The sequence below is a fragment of the Onychostoma macrolepis genome, chromosome 19 (assembly GCF_012432095.1).
Source record: "Onychostoma macrolepis isolate SWU-2019 chromosome 19, ASM1243209v1, whole genome shotgun sequence".
In the NCBI taxonomy this organism is placed as follows: domain Eukaryota; kingdom Metazoa; phylum Chordata; class Actinopteri; order Cypriniformes; family Cyprinidae; genus Onychostoma; species Onychostoma macrolepis.
Genome location: NC_081173.1, coordinates 29386978 through 29414285, shown reverse-complemented (window position 1 = coordinate 29414285; position 27308 = coordinate 29386978). Strand labels below are relative to the sequence as shown.

Below are 27308 nucleotides of genomic sequence, written 5' to 3'. Positions count from 1 at the left end.
GTACTGACTGTCCCATTGAAACGCACTTATTCCAGGATGAGCGAAAGTGAAAGTATAGTTTTACCTGCGCCATTTTACACCTGGGCTAACTAGATCAGAAAAAGAAAAGAAAAAAATCGAAAATCTACGTTTAGTAGCCGAATGTTTGGTTAACTGTAGCCTGATATTTAATGATAGCGTGTGCAGGAATTTCTACTTGATGGCATATAAACCATTTGGGAAGCTGTAACGTCGCATTTCGTTCAAGGTGAGTCTTCAGGTGGGGTCGGCTAAAAATGACCTAAATATCGGCTAAATAAACAAAGAGTAATGTCTAACCAAAATATGACGTAGTTTAAATATTTGGTTTACCAAAAGTATGGGAGACCAGGGAGTGCTGTAACAATTTAGGCTTTAACGCCTTTGTTTTTGTTTTTTTAGTGTGTATGTTTTGATTTTAACGAACATGAAACATTTTATTTAAAGAAGAGTTGGAAAAATAAAACAGTTAATTGGTAAACAAATGGCAATTAATTAATGCATTCTTTTTTTTTTCGTCCTGTGAAAACTTTTAAACAGACACTTAGCCTACAACTGCTGTCTCTTCAGGATCAAGTATGTGCAGAGTCTACCTCATTCAAAAATAGTGAAAAATAGGAAATATATATTTTTGTTTATTGTATAAAAAAAAAAAAACCTTATACCAAAATTTCTGAACCAATTCACCAGAATAGAATAGAATCTACTAATGCTCCATCTTTATGAAAACAAAGCATACAAGATATTACATATTCTTCAACATGTTTGGACACTATTGAATTAACAGGGCATATCTTATACAATATTTTAAAGTGGATGTCTTTGGTCTTGTTGGGAATAAAATATTTATGGGGTTACAGCTCACATGCTCTTCTCCAGTATATATTGTCAGTTAAGGCAGCTCAATGAAATCTGCCTCTAGGAAAAATTCAGTCTCTCTTCTGATAAATCTGGCGGATGTGTTAATTATTACATTTCTTGTCATAAATGCCAAAGCCATCTAACAAAGAGAACTCCTTTGTATCCTTCTGGCTATAGAATATATATGGCCCTTAACCAGCTGAACTAAACCTGTGGGAATAGCTCTAAGCACAATATTATATTCTTTAAAAATGAATAGGGAAGTCATGGACAGACATTACCAGAATCATCAAATGAAGAAACAATATGAATTAATCCTCCAAAAAAAGGAAAAATGCATTAGTGTTATGAAAATTTGAGCAATATAACCATTCACTTGAAGAAAGTGATGGATGCACAAAACAACAGAGAGCTTCTGCTTTAAAAAGGAGACACCTATAGAGAGAGATCTTTTTGTAGATAAAGATGAAATATTGGGTTTTCTTAATTCACCCTGTAGTTCATTTCTAATGAGTTAAAAGGACTACCTCAGACATCACTTCAGCTGCTGCAACTGCAGTATTACTGTCACAATTATGGACTTGGTAGTTGTGCTTTTGTTCCCACGTGTTCCCTGACCTAGTTTCCTGCCTGTGTCTGATTATGTCATTTGGTTCAGGTGTGTCTTGTTAATTATCCTCATTTTAATTATTTAAATTCCAGTTTGTTTAGTATATGTTGTCCGGTCTTAACGTTGCCTGTGTGCTTGTGCGTGTGGCCATGTGTGTCCGTCCTACCTGCTTTATGTACCTCTGTGGGGAGTAATTAAAGACTGTTTGCCTTTATATTCATTGTATTCGTGTGTTTATTCTACACCGCACCGTGACAGTTACATTTAGTTTAGCACCTAGCAAATATTAGATTATGCTGAAAATAAGTTTTTAATGTGGTAGTTTGGTCACTTGTTGTAACTCAAATGCATAAACTGTGCATCATATTTTGATTACTGTATGTATTTATTTATTTAATTAATTAATTTTCATTTTACTGTAAGTTTGGTTAGTAGGCTAATCTAACTGCAATAAAAGAGCGCCTGTAAGTAAACAGAAAAGGGCAGATTCATACATTTGAATCTTTTGTATGTCATTTTGTCTTGTTTCTGTCTCATCAGACCTACACATGTGCAGCTCCATTAAGACTGACTGAATCATGGAGGACAAACAAACATCCAGAGATGGAGATTTTTCTCCAGGAAACAGGTACATTTAAATCTTTATATGATCTTAATTCTACAGAAAATACACTGGATTTCTAAATTACAGGGTGGGTTAAGGTTAGGGTTAGGGTTAGGCCAAGGTGTTTGCCATGGTTGATAAGGTATTCTGAATTATTGTCTCTGTCATATTCTAGTGCTGAGATATAGTTAGACCCTGAGGTTATCACATGGGTTCTCTATGCTCTGTCCTAAATTAAGAGCACAGATAGATAGATAGATAGATAGATAGCTGTGTCTATGAAGAGTGAAGAGGGAAGAGAGCCTGTAAAACTTGAGGGAGGACACACATCAAATTATCTGTGGTACAAGTGTAGATATATCAACTCGATATACAAAACATTTTTTAATTCAATTTTGAATTGTCTCTTTTATCTCTACTCTGCTCTATTGTTTCATTAAATTCAATTCCATAGTGAGAGATCACACTCACCAGAGTCCAGCTGTGTGTCCATGAAGAGTGACCAGTCTATGGAGCAGCCAGGAAAACTGGAGGGAGAACACACATCAACTGATCTTAGGTACAACATACTGTAGATATATATATATATATATATATATATATATATATATAACACCACCACCACCACCCAATGTAAGGATTGTGCCACAGCTGCCCTAAACTAAAAGTATTGCTGATTACCGAAATCCTTTTTTATGTTTCTGTAATACCAGTATATGCAAGCTCTTTAGTCCCAGTAGTGTTTCTAATGCTAAAATTATAATTATTGTTGTTATCCATGAATTTTCAAATTTACTGTTTACAAAAAAGGCAGAAAAAATAAAGCACTTTATTTATTTTTTTATTCAGATGCATAATTACAGTCAATCAATGCAGTCTAATAGATTTGTTAAACACTGTATGTGCTTTACAAATTTATTAGACCACCTGTCATAAAAGAAAACAAATATTTTAGTAATCTGTCAAAAACTAAAACTTTTTTTGTCATTTAATAGGCAAATAACAAACTGAAACAAGTAGTTTAGTTGAAAGCAAAAAACGTGAAGATAAAGGCGTTTGGGAGAAACTAAAAAAAAAAAAAAAAAATGCAAAGAGAAAACATAAAAACAAGACATTAAGTTAGTATGTTCCTTTGTGTTATATAGCTTAAGTATTTCAAAGTATTCTAAAATATTTAGATTAAGTTACTAAACCTGAGTAATCTAACGAAATACATTACTGATTACTTTTTAAAGCATGTATTTTGTAATCTGTAGTGAAATACATTTTAAAAGTAACCTTCCCAGCCCTGCTCTTGGCTGGGGGTGGTCATAATGTAATGGCTCATCGGTGTATACATATAAATCCAAAGTTTTGGCATGAAACTCTAGATGACGCAGTATGATAGGTCAGACTCAATCATAATGACATCATTATCACATGGCACAGCCGATTGGTTCTTTTTGTATCAGCAGCCAATAAGCTTGCTGCTCATCATTCATATACTTGGCTAGTGTTTACTGTAGCAGTTGCAGCACGCTTCAGAAACGCTCCAACTTTCCCAGCTCCACCTGTATAGATCTGCTATGGGGTGATCATGTATGCTATATGGGGGTTATTTCATACAGTATATGTTATAAGTGCAGCAGCAGTATTTCTTACATGCTCACAGCAGCATGTTGTGAATGTGTTGGCAATAGCAAGTCTCGGTACTTGCTCTGCCGCAGCAGCGTAGCAGATCTATTCCACCAAGACCAAATACATTAACAATGTTATGTACATTACCATGCCAATCCCTCCAAGAGTTGTCATGAAAGAACCATACATAACTTACAAATTCTTGTCTCTATTATCTCTGCTCTGCTCTATTGTATATTTTATTACATTCAATTCCACAGTGACAGATCGAACCAACGGGAGTCCAGCTGTGTGTCCATGAAGAGTTACAAGTCAATGGAACAGCCAGGAAAACTAGAGGGAGGACACAAATCTACTGATCTGAGGTACACAGTGGTGGTGCTAGGGCGGGGCTTGCTAGGACTATAGCCCTACTAGAAATTAACATAGCACCGGTGAACAAAGAACAAAAGAAAAAAAGAAATCAATCACTGCTCTTAGCTGATTAACTTTTGTAGCTTGAAAAAAACTTTATCTATATTCTATTTATAGTTTATGCATATACAATTTATAGTTTATGTGAAGATTGTTTCAAGCTCACTTTAAAAGTTGTTGGGGCAGTCGTGGCCTAATGGTTAGAAAGTTGGACTTATAACCTGGAGGTCGCAGGTTCGATTTTCGGTGGTGGGGGGAGTGAATGAACAGCTCTCTTCCACATTCAGTACCACGACTGAGGTGAGACCCTTGAGCAAGGCACAGAACCCCCAATTGCTCACCGGGTGCCGCAGAAAATGGCTGTCCACTGCTCAGGGTGTGTCTGTGTATTTGTTCACTACTCACTGCTGTGTGTGTACACTTGGATGGGTTAAAGGGGTCATGAACTGAGAAACCAAAATTCCCTTTATCCTTTGACATATAAGAGGTCATTGTACTATAAAAGCATCCTGTAAGTTTCAAAACTCAAAACTTTGTTGTTAGTCTAAAAACAGCTTAAATTGAAGGCACTCTGCCAAAAAGACAGCTTTTGGAATGTTCTACTCTATGATGTAATAGTGTGGATAAGCACCGCCTCCGCAGAAGAAGATCAACGCCTGCTTCTACATCACTGCCTGTTTAGCCCCGCCCCCACCAATTCATGCATGTAGTGTTTTCAAGGCGAACACGCAGGTCTACGCAGAAACCAAACAATAAAGATGGCTCTGAAGACAACAAGACAGTTGTGGAAAAACAGTGTTTGCATTGCCTTCCTTCTGATCCCAACATTTGTAATGAAGTTCCAGACCGCGTCAGTAAGAACTAGATCCTTTGTTCACTTCATTCTACCACTGATCCATTTACAAACAAGGCACAGTTTGACGCAGGATTTTCAGAAAGATTGAAACAACAAAAAAAATGATGCTGTGCCGACTATTGGATCCGACAGTAATGTTGAAACACAAAAGTGTGAGTAACTGTTTTTATTACGGGATCACTATTGCTTTGTTTCTTCTTACAGATCGTTTGATATGTATTGAGTTATTATATGCGTGTTTGACCTAAATGACAGCAGAGTCCAGCTTAAGGAATGTATGCTGTCAAACATACACAACTATTAGCCAATCATAGCCATGCAGTGGGCGTTTACCTCAGAGTCTACAATCCTCCATGCCTATTCAAACAGAGTGTTCTGATGAGGGGGGTTAAAAACAGGACAGAAAATAGCCTATTACTTCTAAATTATGATGTTTTTAAAAATCTTGATTACATTATTAGTGGACCTCAAAGTACAGTACAAACTAAAAAACAAAGGCAGTTCATGACCCCTTAAAATGCAGAGCACAAATTCCGAGGATGAGACACCATACTTGGCCATCACGTCACTCACATGCACTTAAATGTCAGAAACAATAGCTTTTAATTATACTGTTGAACTGGTATAATTAATGGCTAAAACTGAGGGAAAAATGCATTCAATGGAGACATTAGTTGCAGTATTGGTATTAATGATACTGGCCTTCATTAATAATAGGCTAGTAAAAAGATGCCATTAAACACATTTTAAATATACAATTATTATGTAGTTTCTACACTACTTTGGAGGTTTAATGTGAAATTATGGCAATATAAATATATTATATTAATATGCCATTAATTGCTATTAATTACAGAAAAATGTCTTGTGTGTGTGTATGCATTATCTCTGATCTGCTGTATTGCCTATTTTATTATACTCCATTCTACAGTAGGTGCGTTTACATGTACACTTTTTTGTCATTCCGATTAAAATCATTCCGATTGAAAGATTCGATGAACTGTTTACATGAGACGTTATCTAATCCGATATGGTGTTTACATGTGCCTGTGCTTTCGATTTTAGGATATGCTAATAGCCTACAGTGACAACAAAAACAAGTCACCAGAGGAAAAAACGCCCATATTTACGTTAATATTTTTAATATCTGTTTGCACTTGCTTAGAATAAACGGTTAATATTTGAATCCTTGCGTTCATTCGAGCGCTCAGTCATATGGCCAGAACGCGATCATAGAAATCATATGCCCCTCTGTAATGCAGCTGAGATTAATTGTACTCTGATACTACAAAGTTGTACTGTACTTAAATGGAACAAATACACGATTTCTTACGAAGAGTTGCTGAACAATGAATCAAAGGAGCATTGCTTTATCACAATCGTGTTTCGTACAACATTCATGGCGTGAGCACGTATAAATTCAAGATCGGAAATTATGAATCTGTCATCTATACAAATACAAATGACAAAGGCAACTTTTGGTCAAGTTGTTTATTTTCATTGAGCTACTTTCACTATCATCACTGTGTTGTTTCTAAGCTGAAAAGCAGAAAATTGCGCTTCATTTCAGATCTGTTTTCACTCCGGACATGAGAGCAGATAGTCCGTCACACAGCAAGCGTTCTCCTTTCTAATGTGTTTTAACTGTATAATGGAAATTTTAACTTTATACCTCCACTATTACCCAGTCTCTACTGTAGTGTCGGTGTCCCCAAATCACAGAATGTACCGTTGCCGACATCACGTTCACGTTCTGACGACCTGACCTCTGGACGTGATGACGTAGACGCAAAGTAATCGGTTTAAAGTGTTTACATGGCAGGATTTTAATTTTGTTCGGTTTATAGAAAGGTTTATCCCACCCCTCTCAAACCGATTACAATTTCATTCGGTTTGGGCATTTTTATTCCGATTGAGGTGTTTATATGGAGCATTTTCATTCGGATTGGACTTTTAAACCGATTACAATGCTCCATGTAAACGCACCTAGTGACAAATCAAACCAACAGGAGCGCAGCAGTGTGTCCATGAAGAGTGACATGTCTATGGAGCAGCCAGGAAAACTTGAAGATAGACTTAAATCAACTCATCTGAGGTACAACATTTTTGTTAGACATACATACGGAGAGACAATTGACACACAACTAATAATGAAAGCAGGGCAGAATTTGTCAAATATTCACTTATCAAAATCCAGAAATCAATCAAATTCTGAAAGCAATTCAACCTCAGCAGTCCACACTCATACTATTATAAGGCTTGAAATACTAAGAGTTGAGCAAATGATCAGGTTCCTTCTCACAGCTGGTCTCAGAAACATGCATTGCAAGAGTGCTGTCAAGGTGAAGATTTTCATCAATCTGAATTAATCCAATGTGATTTCAGTTTTTTAACACCTTAAGTGTTTTAAAATCATAGTAAACTATTTTGCTAACTTATTGCTTTATTAACTTGACACTGCATTTTAAAAACTCAGCCCTACTATGTGGGATGCGAAAAATATATATATATTTCATATATAAAATATAATATACGGTATATATTACTCTCTAATACAAAACAAGCATTACATTCATTTAATGGATACTTTTATCCAAAGTGACACACAAATGAGGAATATCACAAGCCATTTGTCATGGAGCAGCAATATTTATAACATCCAATGTCAGGTTTAGTTAAAAAAAAAATGCTTTAAATAACACTGGCTTACTGCAGGTGTGTGGAACGTTCTTAACAGAGTTGAGCAATAATATGTTTTAATTTTATTGACCCTTTTATTGACCCTTATTTGCCCATTCAGCAAAAAGCTGCAATGTGAATGAACACACCTAAACTTCTAAATCATAAAGTCAAAAGAAATCGATTTGGTGACATGTCAATAGCCCGAACCCTGAAAATGAAACTGAAAAACCAACCCATGCAAACTAGTGCTAAAATGACAATTTATCTTAGTGATTTTTATGATTTATTTTAAGAATTTAATGTATTTATTTAATTATCTTTTTAATTAAAAAAAAAAAGAATATTTTATTATTTCATTTTGATTAATTCAGCCCTTCATACATATCCTTATGCTAGGAGACAATTTGACAATGAAATGTGAAATCATTAGTTGCATTTTTAAATGAAAATGAATGAAGCATTGCCATTGGGAAAATGAAAATGAAGTAAGGAACAATTGACAACAGGCCACTGAATTATTGAAAAATAATAAAAAGGAATTTCAGAGACAGTGCTGTGCAACACCTCCTTACTTTATTTAAAAGATGTTACTCTGAGGGGTTCAACAGAAATTTGATCGATACTGAAATATAAAACCACTTCTCCAAACAAATAATTGTATAACTCTAATTTATTCTTCCCACAAAAAAAAATATATATATATATATATATATATATATATATATATATATATATATATATATATATATATATATATATATATATATATATATATATATATATATATATATATATTTACCCACACACACACACAGGTGCAAAAATCAACAAATACCATGCATTGGTTCATGTGCACTTTGTCCAATAACTGTGTCAATGAGGTGAAATTTATCGTTCCGGTACAGATGATGTACGCGAAGTTACGAGAGATGAGTCGATGATTAGAGTCACGAAGATATTTTGAGTGCGATGCAATGTTATGAATCCTACGGTCCTCTGTATCGTTGGTCTTCAAAGCGTCGCTGTCCTGTGCGTCGCGTTAGATGACCACATGCGGTAGTTCTCATACTGCGTGGGCCTTCAAAAGACACTACCTTTCGTGTGCAGCGGTGATTAGATGCAGCCGTTCAATGACACATGCAGAAAGAAATGGTGCGAAGCATAGATAGGTGCAGGCATAGGCATGTAAAAAGTCCTTTCTACAGAGAAAGCAAATGGCTAACATCAGTGATTACATTTACAAATATGACAGGCAAATAAATCATTCATACTCACAGTTGAGCACAAACTCCTAGAGTTCTCAACCAAAGGACTTTAGTAGAGCAAGTAGGTACCACACGTTCAACCAAAAGGTTTCCCGTTACCAACGAACTGCTTTACTCTTCTTCTTCTTCTTTGGTGTTTATTGGCGGTTGGCAACCTAGCTTATTGGTGCATTACCGCCACCACCTGGAATGGAGTATGGATCATGATATTTGCTTATACTAAATATAAATGAACATAAAAACCAAGCAAAACAAATAAACAAACTGGAAAATGAACCATAATAAATAAACAAAAACAATCAAAACGCTATATTGTTTTATATAATTTACTTTCTTTCACAAATTTAATAATATCATCATATATCTTACTAGCTGTTTCCCTTAATAAGCCTGATAAAGTAAAGTCATGATGTTTTACTTTCTTCAATGATATAATAAGATGACGTCTCTCATTGATATATTTCCTACAATGGAGTAGTACATGCTCAACTGTTTCTTGTTGGCTACAGTGTATGCATTCCCCAGTTGGGTGTTTTCCGATTTTATATAGTGTATTATTAAGTCCAGTATGACCTATTCTCATCCGAGTTATGATACTTCCTTCTCTTCGATTCCTGCTCTCCCTCCTCCCAGCACCAACTTGTTTTTGTATATTGTATAAATGTCTACCTGTTTCATTATCATCCCAATATACCTGCCATACTGATTGTGCATATGTTCTTATGAGTACTTTAGCTTCTGCTTTACTTAATGGGACCTGAAAATCTACTTGTTTTAATCTTAGAGTTTGTTTAGCCAGAATATCCACCTTCTCATTTCCTTCCACACCAACATGAGCAGGAACCCAAATGAAACGTGTAGAAATACCCATAAAACTGCTTTACTCTTCTTCTTCTTCTTTGGTTGCTTAACGGCGGATGCGGACTAACTTAGCGCACTACCGCCACCCTCCAGATAAATTGTGCTTGATCATCACTATGACTTACATCTTTGGGAATAATGTAGCCTGCAAGCTACAGAGAAAAAAAAAAAACCACCTATATTCTGTCAATGAGTCCGGTGTTCTTTAAATATTCAAACATATATTTTATTACTCTATGATCAGAAGCCTTAGACAAAATATCTCTAAAGATAAACTTTTCCCCACTGTCCTCTATTTTCCTTTTAATTAAAACCCTTTCTCTGTTAAATTTCCTACACATCATAAAGACATGTTCCACTGTTTCTGGCACATTACAAATCTCACATTTTCCTGAATTATGTTTTCCTATTAGCTGTAATGTTTTGTTTAGTCCGGTGTGCCCTATTCTCATTCTTGTAAAAATTTCCTCTTCCCTTCGACATCTTATTACCAGACGACCCTGACCAACCTCAGGATTTACAATGTAAAACCCTCCCTTTATCTCCCTATCCCATTTATCTTGCCACAGCTTTTAACATGTTTTTAATCATTGACTTAGCCTCTAACTTTGATATTTTACATTGAATAGACACATTTATCGCTTTCAAAGCCTGTTTAGCAAACTGGTCTGCCAACTCATTACCAACCATACCTACATGAGCCGGAACCCAAACAAACTTTGCATGCGTCCCCCCATTTTGAATACTATGAAGCAAAGTCAATATCTCACACACAATATCATACCTTTCACTTGAATTGCCTAATTTAAAATTTTCTAAAGCTGACAACGAATCTGAACATACAACTACTCTTAGTGGTTTAATTTGTTCTACCCACTGCAACACCATCACAATTGCTATCAGTTCTGCTGAGTACACTGATAAATGATCCGAAACTCTTGCAGAAAACTTAATATCAAACTCTGGTATCACATATGCGATTGCCACTTTCCCTGTATCTGGTTGCTTTGACCCATCAGTAAAGATTTGCACGTACCCATAATAGTTATCCACATATCCCATAGCCATTTGTCCACTATCCCCCTTATAATTTTTAATCTTTTCATGCAAAGCTATATCAACGTCTGGAACCGGTAGTAGCCACGGTGGATGCGGTGGATAGACCACTGATGGACTAAATTCGAAATTTTCTACAGCCGCTTGCTTAACCTTTCCATGTATTCTTGCACTAAACGACTCTCTTTTACTTTTTGCATGCTCCCATGTTGAAATGAGGACACTTTTAGTTGGATAATCTTCCATATGCCCCTTTAAATGAACATAATATAACAATGACACTTGCAGTCGCCTCAACTCAAGTGGCATTTCACCTACTTCAACCTGAAGCGCTGATACAGGGGAGGTTCTCATTGCTCCTGAACATATCCTGAGGGCCGAACCCTGAATAACATCAAGCTTCTTTAATTCAGACTTTGTAGCAGACCCATAAGCCATGCACCCGAAGTCAACAATAGACCTAATTAATCCAACATATAATCTTTTCATTGAGGTCATATCTGCTCCCCACTCCTTATTGCACAAGCACCTAATTATGTTAATGACTTTTTTACATTTGTTAACTACCTTTTCAATATGATTATGCCAGGTAAGCTTAGAATCAAAATGCATACCTAAAAATCTCATACAATTTACTCTTTCTAAATCTCTACCATACAATTGCAATTTAAATCTTTTTCAATTTTTTAAACGAAAAAATACTACCTTGGTTTTTCCAACAGAGAACCTAAATCCCCATTTCCCAGCCCATTCTTCAACAGAGTCGATAGCTTTTTGCAAATTTTTAACAATGAATTGAACATTTTTACCTCTTTTCCAGAGAGCACCATCATCTGCAAACAATGATTTGCCTATACTATTATCAAGCGTATCATATATATCATTTATCATAATAGAGAACAGAATTGGTGAAATAACACTTCCTTGGGGTACACCATTTTCCACACAAACGCAATCAGAGAAGCTACTGTTTATCCTCACCTGAATTTGTCTATTACTTAAAAAGTCCTTAATCCAGTAATACATTTTCCCGTCTATTCCAAGCCTTCGGATTTTAATTAACACACCATCCCTCCAAAGCATATCATACGCTTTTTCCACATCAAAAAATATAGCAGCAACTACTTCTTTACACACTTGGGCCTTCCTTATATCACTCTCCAAATTAATAACTGGGTCCATACTTGACCTTCCTTTCCTGAAGCCGCTTTGGAACGGCGTTATCAAATTCCGAGACTCAACATAAAAAGTCATTCTCTCCACAATCATTCTCTCCATTACCTTACCTAAGTGGGATGACAAAGCAATTGGCCTATAATTAGAAGCCACAGTAGGATCTTTCCCCGGCTTTCTAATTGGAATAATAACAGCCATCTTCCAACTCTTTGGAATTTTCCCTTGTTCCCAAACCTTATTAAATAACTTCAACACAATATTAAGAGCCTCATTACTAAGATGTTTCAGCATTGCATAACTTATTCTATCTTTCCCCGTAGCTGTTACCTTCGCCTTATTTATAGCCTTTTTTAATTCACTCACTGAAAAACTTGTGTTCATGCTATCATCTCGATCCTCTACATTTTCTAAAAGATATTGATATTTTCTTTTTGTTACCGCTCTTTTATGTCTTTCATCATCAGTTAAGTTGAGACTACTATGAACATTAGCTATATCTTTGACCATTAACGTTGCTTTATCTTCATCCTTCACTGCCACAGTCTCACCATTCTTAAGGACTGGATAGCTCCAATATTGTCTCACCCCACTCATTTTTTTAACAACTCTCCATACATCATTTACGGAGGTTTGCCTTCCTATAGTGTTACAATACTTTATCCAATAATCCTTTCTTACTTTCCTAATTACTTTCCTCACCTTAGCCTGCTCTCTTTTATATTCCAAATACTTTTGAAAGCTTAAACTATTTTTAAAATCTTTAAACGCTTTATTTCTAGTACTTATTGCTTGTGTGCATTCATCTGTCCACCAGGGTACCAATTTCCGCTTCTTACTGCCCGGCCTCGACTCGACAATAGAAGCTTTTGCAGCTTCCACCATAGCTATACTAACATTTTCAGTAAATTCATCCAGATCATCTATCACCTCAACTTGACCCATATTCCTATCACTTATAAATGTAAACATTATCCAATCAGCTTTATTAAAATTCCATCTTTCAGAGAAACACTGGGTCACTTTGCGACTCCTGCTACCCATCCTACACATAATCGGATAGTGGTCACTTCCAATCGTTGACTCACTATAGACTTCCCATATTATTTGACCTGCAAGAGACTGAGAAACTAAAGTCAGATCTAATACGGACTGCACCCTCACCCCAATACGAGTAGGCGACCCATCATTTAAACAAACCAACCCTTTCCTATCCATAAGTTCTTCTAAAACCAATCCATTGTGATCCGTTTTATCTCCTCCCCACAGGGAACTATGTGCGTTAAAATCTCCTAACCATATTATTTTGCCACCTTCTTGCCCTTCAACCAACTCTAGTGCCTCAATATCAAATCTTTTACAGGGATTATAAAAATTTACAACATTTAAACTACTATTATCACACCAAACCTCAGTAACTAAATACTCTAACCCTTCACCTTTACCTAAAACTCTGTAGGGAACCCCCACCTTAATGAAAGTAGCACATCCACCCCCACTACTATCACTCCTATCACTTCGCTCACACACATATCCATTTAAAACAAAATTCAGATGAGGTTTCAACCATGTCTCAACAATACAAATAACCTCAGGTTTAGTCTCTAATCCGGAGATAAACCTCTTGAACTCTTGCCCATTTGCCACCAAGCTTCTAGCATTCCACTGTAGAAAATAAATACTGTTTTTTTTTTTCTTTTTTTTTTTTTTCTTCTTTTCCCCTTCCTTTTTCCTTTCCTTCCCTTTCTCTCTCTCCCTTTCCCTTTCTAGAATTTAGCTTTCGATACAGGCAACTGTGCAGACAACTGTGATAGGGATGCTGGCTTCTCAGATTTATCTCTGTTCTGAAGTTCTTCATAAATACTCTCCCACGCAATGTCTTTAATACCCAGATATCTATTGGCACTTTTGACCACAATGGCTATCTTCTCAGACCTGTGTTTTGCTTGTGATGTACAATTTATAACTTCCGCAATAAAGCACAGAAACTCTTTCTTTTTAACAGTCAGGAATTCCTCATCAACAACTGAGGTTTTTCCTGCTCTTGCTGCCTGTCTCACTAAATTTGGCTCAACTTGAACTCTCTTAGCTGCCTCAGCATAAGACAACTTGCCTTCAGCCCTAACATACTGGATTTCAACTGCTCTCTTTCTGGCTTCACACTCCCTGTACCCGACACTATGCGCTCCCCCACAATTGACACACTTCTCTTGCACCCCAGTTCCACATGCACTATAGACATGCTCTCCTCCACAACGTCCACATGTTTGTGTGCCTTTGCAATAAGCAGCTATGTGACCATATTTCTGACATTTAAAACACCGCAACGGAGGTGGCACATACATCCTTACATTGTAGTTCAGATATCCAACAGTGACATATTTAGGTAGCTTTTCCCCTTGAAAATCCACTAATACTGATAGGCTATCAACCTTCTCTCCAGACCTCCATGTTTTGAGTCTCTTCAGACTAATCACACGTCCTCCCTCAATACTATCCTTCAACTTTCCCAAATCCTCGTTTATGGGAATACCATAGATAACTCCCCTACATACCTCTCCTGCCGCCATTCTTTTCTTCACCTCCAAAACTTCTTTTTTGCAAACATTCTTCAGCTTTAATGCTTTCAACTGCTGGTTTTCGTCTTTACACACTATCATCAAATCACCATCAGAATGCACTCTAGCTCTAGTTACCTCACCCACCTTCTCGCGCAAAAATTTAGTGAGAGCAACAGGCCCTACTAACTTAACATCATGACCCTCTTTGAACTTTACCAGCACTTTCAATCCTTCCTGATCCGTTTTCCGCCTCACCACTCGTTCACTTGCGTCTTCTGACTCACTGTCATGACTTAGCCCCCTCTTCCTTTGAGAATTAGCCTCACTACATTCGCCCTCGTCCATACTATCCTCACTCGACACCAGGTTCCCCCGCAACCCTGTCATAGTGTGATCATACACCGCCGTGTCACAGTCCTACCAACTGCTTTACTCTATCTACGTCCGGGCTTATATATCCGGTTACCTCCAGGCACTAGCGCCCTCAAGCTGCTCCTAGTGGTACTACATACAACCAGATATCTCTTAAGGAAAATTAGTGAAATTAATAGTGAAAAAGAAAACCAGTAACGGTTAGACTGTTATAGCTGACAGCAAGTTTCTTTGGTTGTGCTTGTATATGTTTCCATGTGTACGTTTCATGTATGAGACCGTGCTATAATTAAAGTTAATTTATTGGAAAAAACATGAAAATAGTTGTCATTTTTATTGTATTGTTTGTCATATTTGTTTTCTTGGTCAGCATCTTTGTTGGTTTGATTCATTTGCTGTTGTTTGCTCTAAGGACCTTTAAAATAACTGAAATGATATGGCGAAGAGATATGGAACTGTAATGCAGTCAAGTAGCAGTAGCCAATAATTGCACATCTTAGAACATTCATCAACCAATCAGATTCAGAATTGAACAGCCCCATAGTATAAAATCAAATAAATTAATTTTTGTTGTTAATTTTGGCACAGGCTTCTTTGTTAACACTTTAAAAAATGGTATGGGTTTTATTAATTCATTAAAAATCAGCAGAATATACCTTTGATATCTTGTATTTATTCTTTTAATGTCAACTCCACAGCTGTATGAATTCTTGCATCTTGTTTATTATCACTACTCTATTGTCTCTATTCTATTATACTCATTCCCACAGTCAAACATCAGACTCACCAGGTTCTAGCTGTGTATCCATGAAGAGTGACCAATCTGTGGACACTTCAAAAACATTTAAAAGACACGCATCAACTGATCTGAGGTACAACACTGGACAGAAAGTCAGACAGACAGACAGTTATATTGTTTTAGAAATATAATGGGGCTTCCATTTAACAACAGTAACTCGTCATGCTGTGCGGTGCAGCATCCAGAGTAGACGGCATCACTAATAAAAATGAGTTCTATTTGCTTTTGTCATGTCTGGTGTAGACATGGTTTAGATAAAATTAATAGATTAACACTTGTTTATTTGCTTTACTGTCACTTTTACCTCTTTAATTAATGTTGTAATCTGTTATTTTACTTCCATTTTTGACTCTCAACTGGTCCAAAGCACATTCAGATCAAATCTGATGAAGAAGTTTGATTGTCTGTATGAAGGAACAGCAAAGCAGGGAAACCCAACACTCCTGAATGAGATCTACACAGAGCTCTACATCACAGAGAGTGAAAGTGGAGAGATCAATAATGAGCATGAGGTGAGACAGATTGAGACACAATCCAGGAGAACAGCAACAGAGGACATACCAATCAAATGTAATGACATCTTTAGACCTTTACCTGGACAAGACAAAGCCATCAGAACTGTGCTGACAAAGGGAGTCGCTGGCATTGGAAAAACAGTCTCTGTGCAGAAGTTCATTGTGGACTGGGCTGAAGGGAAAGAGAATCAGGACATCCAGCTCATATTTCCACTTCCTTTCAGAGAGCTCAACTTGATGAAGGACAAAACACTCAGTCTTTCAGATCTTCTTCATAAATTTTTCCCAGAAGCCAAAGAAATATCTAGTGAAGAATATAAAGTGTTGTTCATCTTTGATGGTCTGGATGAGTGTCGTCTATCTCTGGATTTTCAGAGAAATGTGAAACTGTGTAATATATCTCAATCAGGTGTAGTGGACATGCTTGTAACAAACCTCATTGTGGGGAATCTGCTTCCCTCTGCTCTCATCTGGATCACCTCCAGACCAGCAGCAGCTGATCTCGTCCCCTCTGAGTTTGTCCATCGAGTGACAGAGGTACGAGGCTTCAATGATCCACAGAAGGAGAAATACTTCAGGAAGAGAATCAGTGATCAGAGTCTGGCCGATACAATCATCTCACACCTGAAGTCATCAAGGAGCCTCTACATCATGTGCCACATCCCTGTGTTCTGCTGGATCTCAGCCACTGTTCTGGAGAAGATGTTGAGTCGAGCAGAGAGTGGAGAGATTCCCAAGACTCTCACTCAAATGTACACACACTTCCTGATCATTCAGACCAACATCAAACATGAGAAGGACTATGAGAAGAAAGTCAAAGATGAAGACATGATTGTCAAACTGGGGAAACTGGCTTTTGAGCAGCTTGTGAAAGGTAACCTGATCTTCTATGAGGAAGACCTGAGAGAGTGTGGCATTGATGAGACAGAAGCATCAGTGTACTCAGGATTGTGCACTCAGATGTTCAGAGAGGAGTTTGGCTTGTTTCAGGGTAAAGTCTTCTGCTTTGTTCATCTGAGCATCCAGGAACATCTAGCAGCTCTATATGCACACCACTCCTTCACAAAGACCCGCATAAATGTGTTTGACCAAACTGAACAAAGTGTCTTCAAAGTTGTAACCCGGAAGAAAAAAAAAGTATTATTTGTCCTGCATCAGAGAGCTGTGGATGAGGCTTTACAGAGTAAGAATGGACATCTAGACCTTTTCCTGCGTTTTCTTCTGGGTCTCTCATTGAAGTTCAATCAGACTCTCTTAAGAGAACTACTAACACAGACAGGAAGCTGCTCCCACAACAAAGAGCAAATGGTTGAGTACATCAAAGAGGAGATCAGGCAGAATGCCTCTCCAGAGAGATCCATCAATCTGTTTCACTGTCTGAATGAACTGGGTGATGATTCACTGATGCAGGAGATCCAAGATTATCTGACATCTAAAAAAATAAAACAAATCAAACTCTCCTCTTCACAGTGGTCAGCTCTGGTTTATGTGTTGCTGACATCAGAGCAGAAGTTGGATGTTTTTATTATAAAAAAGTTTATTGGAGACCAAAATACAGCAGATGAAGTTCTTCAGAAGCTGCTGCCTGTGGTTAAAGAATCCAGATCAGTTCAGTAAGTCACACTGAAAACAATCACTACACTGATAAAACATGATCACATTCATGATTTTAGCATGTGCTTTCTTACCAAAAGTTCAAAAGGAGAAGCGTTCACAAAATCACTGCCAAGACCTGGGGCCATGCAAGCTGCCATATGCTCTTATGCCAGTGTGATAGAAGTATCGAAGGAAACAGAATAATTTTAAACTTTGTTTTCCATTTGATACACAAATTTAGATTAAATGTGTGTTTCATATGTACGGAGTTAAGCACACAAATTACTTGACACCATCAATCAGAATTCTATTTATTTAAGATATAAATAAAAAATATTGGTAGTGGATGTGCTGCTGCATTCTACGTTTGAATGTCTAATTGAGAGCAAGGATTGCTCCCGTTAATTGTGTTATAAAATAAAATAATTATCAGTGATGCGTATTTGACTAAAAAGATTAGCAACATATGACAGACACTGCTGGACTCGTTTGGTGGACAAACAGTCCATTGTTCAGTTTGAACAGGTCTGATGACACAGTAGCTACTGTAGGCTTACCATTGCTGCCACACGCAGCAGCATAGTAGCCTACTGTTCATTTCGCATCCTGGCCTGATCGCAATCATAACCCCCTTCCGTGGTCTTTCCAACAATATGAAAAATACCATTGCTGTAGAACAGGGGTGTCAAATTCAATTCCTGGAGGGCACAGCCCTGCAGAGTTTAGCTCCAACACTAATTAAACACACCTGATCCAGCAGGGTTGGAACTAAACTCTGCAGGGCTTCGGCCCTCCAGGAACTGAGTTTGACACCCCTGCTGTAGAATGTGAAAGAAAAAGCAATTAAAGGAACACTCCACTTTTTTTGGAAATAGGCTCATTCTCCAACTCCCCCAGAGTTAATATGTTGAGTTTTACCGTTTTTGAATCCATTCAGCCGATCTCTTTTTAGTATTTTTTTCTTTCAATTACATGCTACTTAAGAAGCAAAATTGCGTGAATTTGGTTTATGCTTAAATAGGATTGCCAGTCAGTGCCATGCACAGACATTTTGAGGCGCAGTTGCTCAAACCAAGAAAAGGGTACGATGCATTGACATCCATATTTTTTAAGTCATAAACAATGTCAGAAATTACCTCTACCATAAAGGGGCAATATTTGCCAGTAGGTGGCAGCAAGTCACTGTCTTAATGAGCAAGTCATTCAATCATTTAATTCAACCGATTCCTTCAAAATGCAGATTCATTCTGGCATGGAACAGAGATGTGCATCTGTTCTGCTGTGGCTTTGTTTGGAACTATTTTTGTTGGCGAAATAAAACAAAAACATACTGTTTCGACAATAATATATTTTAAATCTAGGGGTCAGATTTACTAACAGCTTGCACCAGCGCAAACCGTCTTTTGGTGTTAAAATAGTACTGTTAGGATTTACTAAAGACGCGCAGTGAAGAATTAGCGCTGAAAAGGGGTGGACATTTTTGTGCCTGACCTTATTGAATATGCATTTGTAGGAGTTTCCCCTTCAGACGCAAAATTTATGGGAGGACAGTATTAAAATCAATCACGCAATGTGATTTACTAACAACGCTCATCAAATTGCTGGTATTTGCGCCATTATTAAACGCTTAAAAAAAAGCATGTCTTAAACAGGCGCTAATTTGCGCTGCTCTTGGTAGATTGCGCTGGTCATTATGGAAACGATCTGCCTGCGTCTGTGTTCTTTAATGTGCACATTGTCAGTAAATCACATGCAGAATTTTGCCCTCCCATCGGTGCTTTTATGGAATTGCACTCTAACGCTAATTTGGCCTGTTTAGTAAATCTGGCCACTTAAAATACATATTTTTTTTATTGAATTTTTGTATAAGATCAATACCACATTTGCAATCGTGTTATTCGAGGGGGAAAAAAATCTCTTCTCTTGCTTGTTGTGATATCTTATTTTATTTTATTTATTTATTTATTTTTTATATCTTATTTTAAAAGGAGCTGATTACAGGGGCACTCTCTTGCCCCCATATTACATTTTTCAGATGTTGAAAAATGCATTACTCCATTCATTTTGATAGGAATAAATGTCTACTGCAAAAGATTAGTGCATTTTTATGTCCCAAACTGTTGTCTGATGAGTTCTGTGTGGACATGTCCTGTATTAACAAGGCTTAAAGAGCTTGTCACAGTCCATAATGACAATATAAACCAATATATTTGTTGACATTTTTTGCTTGCTTGCACACCAATTCCGCAGACATTTTATTTAATCATGAAAATCATGATCATGATGTGATCATTTTGTGTTAATGTACAATTAAATATGCAGCACTGGTCACTCCACTAGATTGTAGATTGTAGAGGTCAGTATGTGAAACGATGGAAGAACAGTAACTTTAATCCACATTAATTTAATTCGTTTAATCCACATTATAGTAACTTTAATAGTGTCTATTTGTCCTCTAATGATGTTTATATGTGTTTTACTATCTGTATGAATTATAGTTTTTATGAATTAAATTGATTTTTTGTTTTTTCTTTAATTGCATCTGGTGTCAGTTCATCATGTTCTTTAATCTCTACAGGTTGAGTGATTGTGGTGTCACAGAGAAAGGTTGTGCTGCTGTGGTTACAGCTCTGAGATCAAACCCCTCACACCTGAGAGAACTGGATCTGTCACTGAATAATCTAGGAGACTCGGGACTGAATCTGCTCTTTAATGGACTGAAGGATCCTCGCTGTAAACTGGAAACACTGCAGTAAGATTGCATTAAGTTGTCAAAATATTAATTCTCCTACTACTAGGATTAATGAATGATATACAAAAAATACAAAATTAAAACAAAAACTAAAAAAAGATTTTAAAGTGTCCTGTCAGGTTACTGAAGATGATGTTTTTTAATCTTCATTAGGTTCTTTACAAGGTGTCTAAGTCTGACTTAATTTTTCTTAATTTATAATAGTATACATGTGATTGGATGATACATAAAAAGATTTAAGGATTATGATATTTTATATGGTAAAAGTGAATTTAACTCTCAAATACCCATTTAAAAGTGGGTCTGAACTATAGACTGGACCTATTAATCGTATTGAAGACTAAGTCTTTCTTTCTGATTGTGAAGTTCTGAGCTGTAGATCCTGAACTGAGAGATTGAAGAATGCCATTGTAATCTACAGGTTGAATCATTGTGGTGTCACAGACGAAGGTTGTGCTACTCTGGCTTCAGCTCTGAGATCAAACACCTCATCCCTGAGAGAACTGAATCTTGCTAGAAATAAACTACAAGACACAGGAGTGAATCTGCTCTCTGATGGACTGAAGGATACTCACTGTAAACTGGAGAAACTAAGGTACGATTGTATAAAAATTTCAAAATCTTCATTCTTTAATTCTAGGATTAATGATTGATACAATAAAACAAAATTAAAACAAAAACAAAACAGACACTTAAATGTGTGCTATCAGGTAACTGAAGATGAAGTTTTTTTAATCTTCATTACGTTCTTTAAAAGGTGTCTGAGTCTGACATAATTTTACTTAATTTTACTTTAAAGGTTATGATATGGTAAAATTGAAATTTACTCTCAAATACCTATGTAGAAGTGGGTCTGAACCATAGGCTGGACTTGTTAATCGTGTCGTAGATTAAAGAGATATTTCACCCAAAAGTGAAAACTCTGTCATTAATTATTCACCTTCTTGTCGTTCGAAACCCGTAAGGCATTCGTTCATCTTCGGAACACAAATGAACATATTTGTGATGAAGTCTGAGCGTTCTCTGAACATCCATAGACAGCAAGGGTACTATCACGGTCAAGGCACAGAAACGTAGCAAGGACATCGATAAAATAGTCCATATGATATCTGTGGTTCAACCATAATTTTACAAAACTATGAGAATACTTTTTGTGCGCAAAGAAAACCAAAATAACGACTTCATTCAACAAATTTCTCCTCCGCGTCATTGGCGCCAGTATAGAAAGTATCACGACGTGTTCTACATCAGCAGCATCACACACGTGTCAGTTGAACCACTGATGTCACATGGACTATTTTAATGATGTCCTTACATTTCTGTGCCTTGATTGTGGTAGTACCCTTGCTGTCTATGGAGGGACAGAGAGCTCTCGGATTTCATCAAAAATATCTTAATTTGTGTTCCGAAGATGAACAGAGGTCTCACGGGTTTGTAACGGCATGAGGGTGAGTAATTCATGACAGAATTTTCATTTTTGGGTGAACTATCCCTTTAAGTCTCTCTTTCTGATTGTGAAGTTTCTGCTTATCTGAGCTGTAGATCCTGATCTGAGGGACTGAAGAGTGTTATTGTTCACTACAGGTTGAGTGATTGTTGTGTCAGGGATGAAGGTTGTGCTGCTCTTGCTTCAGCTCTGAGATCAAACCCCTCACACCTGAGAGAACTGAATCTGTCTGGAAATGAACTTGGAGACTCAGGACTGAATCTGCTCTCTGATGCACTGAAGGACACTGCGACACTGGAGACACTGTGGTAAGATTTTATATATTGAAGATGATGTTGTTTTAATCTTCATTTGATTCAAAGTTTTTAACTATTTTAACTGTTTTCATACAGAAATTTTGAGGATTTTGCAGTACGTTAAAAAATAAAAAAGGTCCTAACTTGTTCTGCGACACTGAAATTAACTCCTTCAAGCACTATGTAGAACCAGGCCTGCTCCACAGGGTGTTTTATTGTCCTTCTAATCACTTCCAAACGGTGCAAAAGAGACAGACTTTCATGAATGATCTAACACCTATATTTTTGTGTCACGCACACAAGAAGCAATGAAAGTTTATTGAGATATTAAACTACTGTATATAATACTGAATATAATGTATGTGCAATAATGTATTGGGGTAAATATTTGCTAGTCCTTATAATGCCTAATTTCACCAGTAGATTTAAATTAAACATTACTTAAACATTACTGGATATGCATTTTTTTAATGTTTCAAATTAATACAATCACTGACATACTATTTTAAATTTAAAAAATAATTTATAATAATAAATAATAATTTAAAACATAAAATGTACATTACAGCATACATTTCAATGATCAAGAGGGCACTGCACTCTTCTTTTGCTGTTTTTGTTTGTTTGTTCTGTTTAGTCATTCATTTCCTATCAGTTTTACCAGAGACAAACTACTGAACATAAAGCAACATACACCAGACAACATTTTTCTATTTTTTGATTATTCAGATGTTTTGTTGAACGTTCAACTCTGAAGTAGATGTGCTCTCTGGTTTTCATAACCTGTAAACACTTTCTACTCATTACGGGAGTTTTCCTTATGGCAGTGGCTCTTTGCATTAAGTGCAAATATCGATAGATGTTTACATTATACATAGATGTTACATTAAGTGAAAATAGCATATTTTCTTAGCGATAGATGCTATTTACACAAAGAAAAAAAGCAATGGATTCTATTCACACTAAGTGAAAATAGCAGTATTTTTAGTGATATGGTATTTAAACAATGCAAATAGTGATAAATTCTATTTACACTAAAAATAGGAGTATTTTCCTTGCAATAATAGTAGTTAGATGCTATTACTTACTGCAGATAGTGCCAGATATCTGCACCTCGCGATTGTCATACATTATAAAACAGTATGACATATCGAGAGTAAATTATATTTTTTTATTAAAATTATTAAATGGATGCCGCTTTGGGACAATAAAGCCCTCCCTACACTTAACCTTAACCAGCAAACACCTGTGAGGCATGTTATTTTAAATGCGCATGTGAGCACAGTGCTGCAACAGCTGGCTGAACAGATAACTGAAATTAAGGAATGATAATCAGACTCTCTTGTAATAATTCTTGGGGATTTTAATGAAGCAAATTTCTATGGTGAACTGCCAAAACTCTGAGACAATAATACACACACATCACTCTGTCCCAAGTGCAGCTTCGAGGTTCTCTGATCACTGTCTAGTTCACCTTTCACCGACCTACAGGCAGAAACTGAAATCAGCTAAAGCCATAATAAGGACTGGAAATATGGACTAATGAAGCAGAGTGGGATATAAAAGCCTGCTTTGATTGGAGTGTTTTTGAAGCTGCAGCCACCGATCTGGATGAACTCACAGATTCTGTAACATCATATATCATAGTTTCTCTAAAGATATCTAAAGAATGTGAAGTTCCTGTTTATCTGAGCTGTAGATCCTGAACCGAGAGACTGAAGAGTGTGATTGTTCTCTACAGGTTGAATGATTGTGGAGTCACAGATGAAGGTTGTGCTGCTCTGGCTTTAGCTCTGAGATCAAACCCCTCACACCTGAGAGAACTGAATCTGTCTGGAAATAAACTAGGAGCCTCAGGAATGAAGCTGCTGTCTGATCTGAAAGATGATTCAAATTATAAATTGGAGATGCTTCTGTGAGTAGTGATGACTAAAATGTCCATGTATTGTAATTGAAATTTAATTGTTCTTTTATAGTTGAATGGTTCCTCGTACTATATACAATAGTTTTATTCTGTTTCTAGTAATTTGATTAATGTTTGAGTATATGAATGACATTTTGAATGTTGGTGATATTTTCTGGTCTTCCAGTCTATCAATATTTGTGTTAAATAGAGATCCTCTGGGACATGAATTGTTAAATCCACAAAGAAATACCATCTTAATGTTTCTTAAAATTATTATTATTATTGTAAAGCAAGAACATAATTCGAATTTTCCCACATCTGTCCATTACAATATGTATCGCAAATTTAAGGGTCAAAGGTTAAAAGTAACATCATAAACTGGATGATTAAATGGGGCTTTTTGACACCATTTATCACAGGATTATATTATGATCTTAATAGAGCAAAGTTTGTTTTAGTTGTTCTGAAGTGGATAATGCAGTAATGTCACCCACATTTGACTGTCTGTCTTTTACTTACAGGTTTAGATGACTGATCCAGAGATCATATTAACATCACATTCAACAGAATCAACAGACACAAACCCACAGTGATCATCACACAGGGATGTGTTTCTGGAACTTTCTAGAATGATCCAATCCTTGATCCAAAATCAAACAAAGAAACCTTTTGTGCCCCATTTTACATAATAATTTTACAAGCTGATTGTGACGATCGGTGTATCTTCTGTTCAGTTATTACAAAAATTTCAACCCAACAAGTGCCTAACATTGGGTTAAAGTCTGGGACTTTATTTATTTATGATTGAGTGACATAAGCTTGAAAAAAAATAGGTCATTTCCTGCAGGTCATTTCTCAATGTCTGTAATCTGATCCAATATGGAAGTGCCGCTGTAGTTGTTTGTCTCCAGTGCCAGAAGCTTCTGTATGTAGTTTTGAGGCAAGCCGTTCTGTTGAGCCCCTAAACACACAACCTAGATGGAGAATGAGATGAGATAAACATTCAAATGAAGAAGAGACTCTTCACTGACACTTTCAATGACAGTTATGCAACTAGACAGCCAGAGAGGTCTTATGATAATCTTGTACATAAAGTTAAAAATACAACTATATTGAAAACTTCTAAAAAGTTACACTTTAAAACACGTTAATATTTGATCAGAGGGGTGAACTGTCCACTTTGTGATCTGTAATTAAATTTTATGCTTTGGTTTGGTCAGTTAGGCTTAATAATGGACAGTGTACCTTTTTATACTGTGGTGAAGGTGAACAGGGTCTGAGATTGTTCATCTTATACGTCCGGCAGAGAAGTGGCCCTTCCTTTGTTTCCACTTTGACCTCTAATGGGCTGTACACACCTTCATGAACCTGTTCCTGTCTGAATCACATGCAAGATACAGAAAACATCCCTAAATGGTAAATAATATTTAATTCTTGAGTAGAACATTTTCAACATATAGGAGCTTTATAGGGTGCAAAAAGGATTCACAATATATTGGATGCCTATTTGTCTATATTACTTTTTTGTACTGTTAAGTTAATCTGACTAAGCTGATGATGAAAGCCTATGTTCTAGTGTTTTGTTTTTTGTTTTTTTTTACCTATATACTATTTTGTCAATGACAAATGTACTAAAAACCAGCATACTACAAAGCTACTTACAAAATAATAAATGGACATGAAATACCAATATGAGATGCTTTACTGTGTGAAAAGAAATATCAATATCTCATACAATACTGATCATGAATACAAGATGAAAGTGTGATTTTGGGAGAGATCACAATCCCAGGTGATCTCACCTGTCTAAACTGGGCAGGTTTTGGCTGTCTATCCTCCACACGACTCCCCAGACCTCGTCTCCTTCACTCTCCTGTATTGTGGCCACTCCACCGTGCCAAGCACAGTCAGTGCAGTCGCCCGAAAGACCGAAATTCAGCCTGTAGCCCTGAGATACAGTATATCCTTTACAAGACAGTCATGTTTTGATATATACAATGATACTTTATAGAGTAATATAGTACATGTCCATGAACATCCTGTTGTATGATGCTTTAAAAAAAAAAAAGATTATTTTGTTAAAAATTAGTTTTTTTTTCACTTAAAAAAAAAAAATATATATATATATATATATATATATAATTCAAATAAGTAAACAAATAATACATCTAACCATACATTTCTATAATTAGAGGGGAAAAATGTAGTAATAAACTATTTTTTTTCCAAGTAATATTGGATCCTTTGCATCTTGAAAACCACCAATATAACATTGTTTCAAAATGCAATTTCCTTACAAATCCTTTCTGTTGTTTTTATAGTGTAAATTATATATTTGTGATTAACAGCGATGGTTAATTCCAACCATTTTAAATTTAATGTAGACAATACTTTCAGTGTCTATTATTTTGTCATTCTATGTATCCATATGTGCTTAATATGGTAGTCAGTCAAATAATGTGTTTGTTTACCTGTATTCTGCCGACGCAGTGAAACACAGCTGATGGGTTTTTTAGCTGAAGTCTCTCTTTCAGTAAATTACTGCCAAAAGCAAAGTACATGAAAAACCCGCTGGATGACATTTTACTAACGATGTGTCCTAAGCAACGTGAAGAGAAGATGTGCATAGGCGTTTTAAAAAACAAACCCTGAGGGCTTTTATAACCTTAGAAAGCTCCAGTTTGTTCCCTGCGGTGTGTTTGGCTAAAAGACAGCTAGCTAAAAGTGTCCGATTCGCTAAGAAATAGTTCTCGTGAGTCGACTCTTTAGAATGATTCACAAGTGGAGTAACTTTCACAAGGAGGGGTCTAAGAGTTGGGTTAGGATTTAAATTGAAAAAAAAAAAAAAAATTAATTGATATGTTGATAATGATGTCAGCTACATACAGTATTTTAAATAACAATGAAATGCAAAAAATAAAATAAAAAATCGAATCGCTGTTTAATAGGCTCATTCGCATGAACCGATTCGCTAAAGACAACTGACCCGTGAGGTTTGATCACAATTTTCAAAATAAAAGCCCTACGCTAAAACAGGTGTATAACAA

At 36.4% G+C, this 27308-nt stretch overlaps 2 protein-coding genes across 4 annotated transcripts; one reads left to right on the top strand and one right to left on the bottom strand.

Moving 5' to 3' along the window:
* Window positions 1-33: 33 nt before the first annotated feature.
* LOC131526370 (NLR family CARD domain-containing protein 3-like) lies at window positions 34-25123 on the top strand. Of its 3 annotated transcripts, XM_058754646.1 has the most exons (13): window positions 34-247; window positions 559-594; window positions 2030-2117; window positions 2548-2652; window positions 3971-4075; window positions 6971-7075; window positions 15721-15822; window positions 16117-17877; window positions 20439-20612; window positions 21034-21207; window positions 22197-22367; window positions 24097-24270; window positions 24783-25123. In XM_058754646.1, exons 3-13 carry the CDS (start codon window positions 2068-2070, stop codon window positions 24790-24792), a joined length of 2931 nt encoding a protein of 976 aa, XP_058610629.1. In that variant the 5' UTR covers window positions 34-247; window positions 559-594; window positions 2030-2067; the 3' UTR covers window positions 24793-25123. The 3 variants fall into 3 exon arrangements, with proteins under 3 accessions (XP_058610629.1, XP_058610628.1, XP_058610631.1); XM_058754645.1 differs by lacking the exon at window positions 559-594 and having other exon boundaries at window positions 35-247; XM_058754648.1 differs by lacking the exons at window positions 34-247; window positions 559-594; window positions 2030-2117 and having other exon boundaries at window positions 2611-2652; window positions 3971-5132.
* On the bottom strand, window positions 25027-26999 carry ggcta (gamma-glutamylcyclotransferase a). The gene is made up of 4 exons (XM_058754652.1): window positions 26733-26999; window positions 26064-26209; window positions 25507-25639; window positions 25027-25235 (listed from the first exon to the last, which is right to left on the bottom strand). Exons 1-4 carry the CDS (start codon window positions 26886-26888, stop codon window positions 25110-25112), a joined length of 561 nt encoding a protein of 186 aa, XP_058610635.1. The 5' UTR covers window positions 26889-26999; the 3' UTR covers window positions 25027-25109.
* Window positions 27000-27308: the final 309 nt, after the last annotated feature.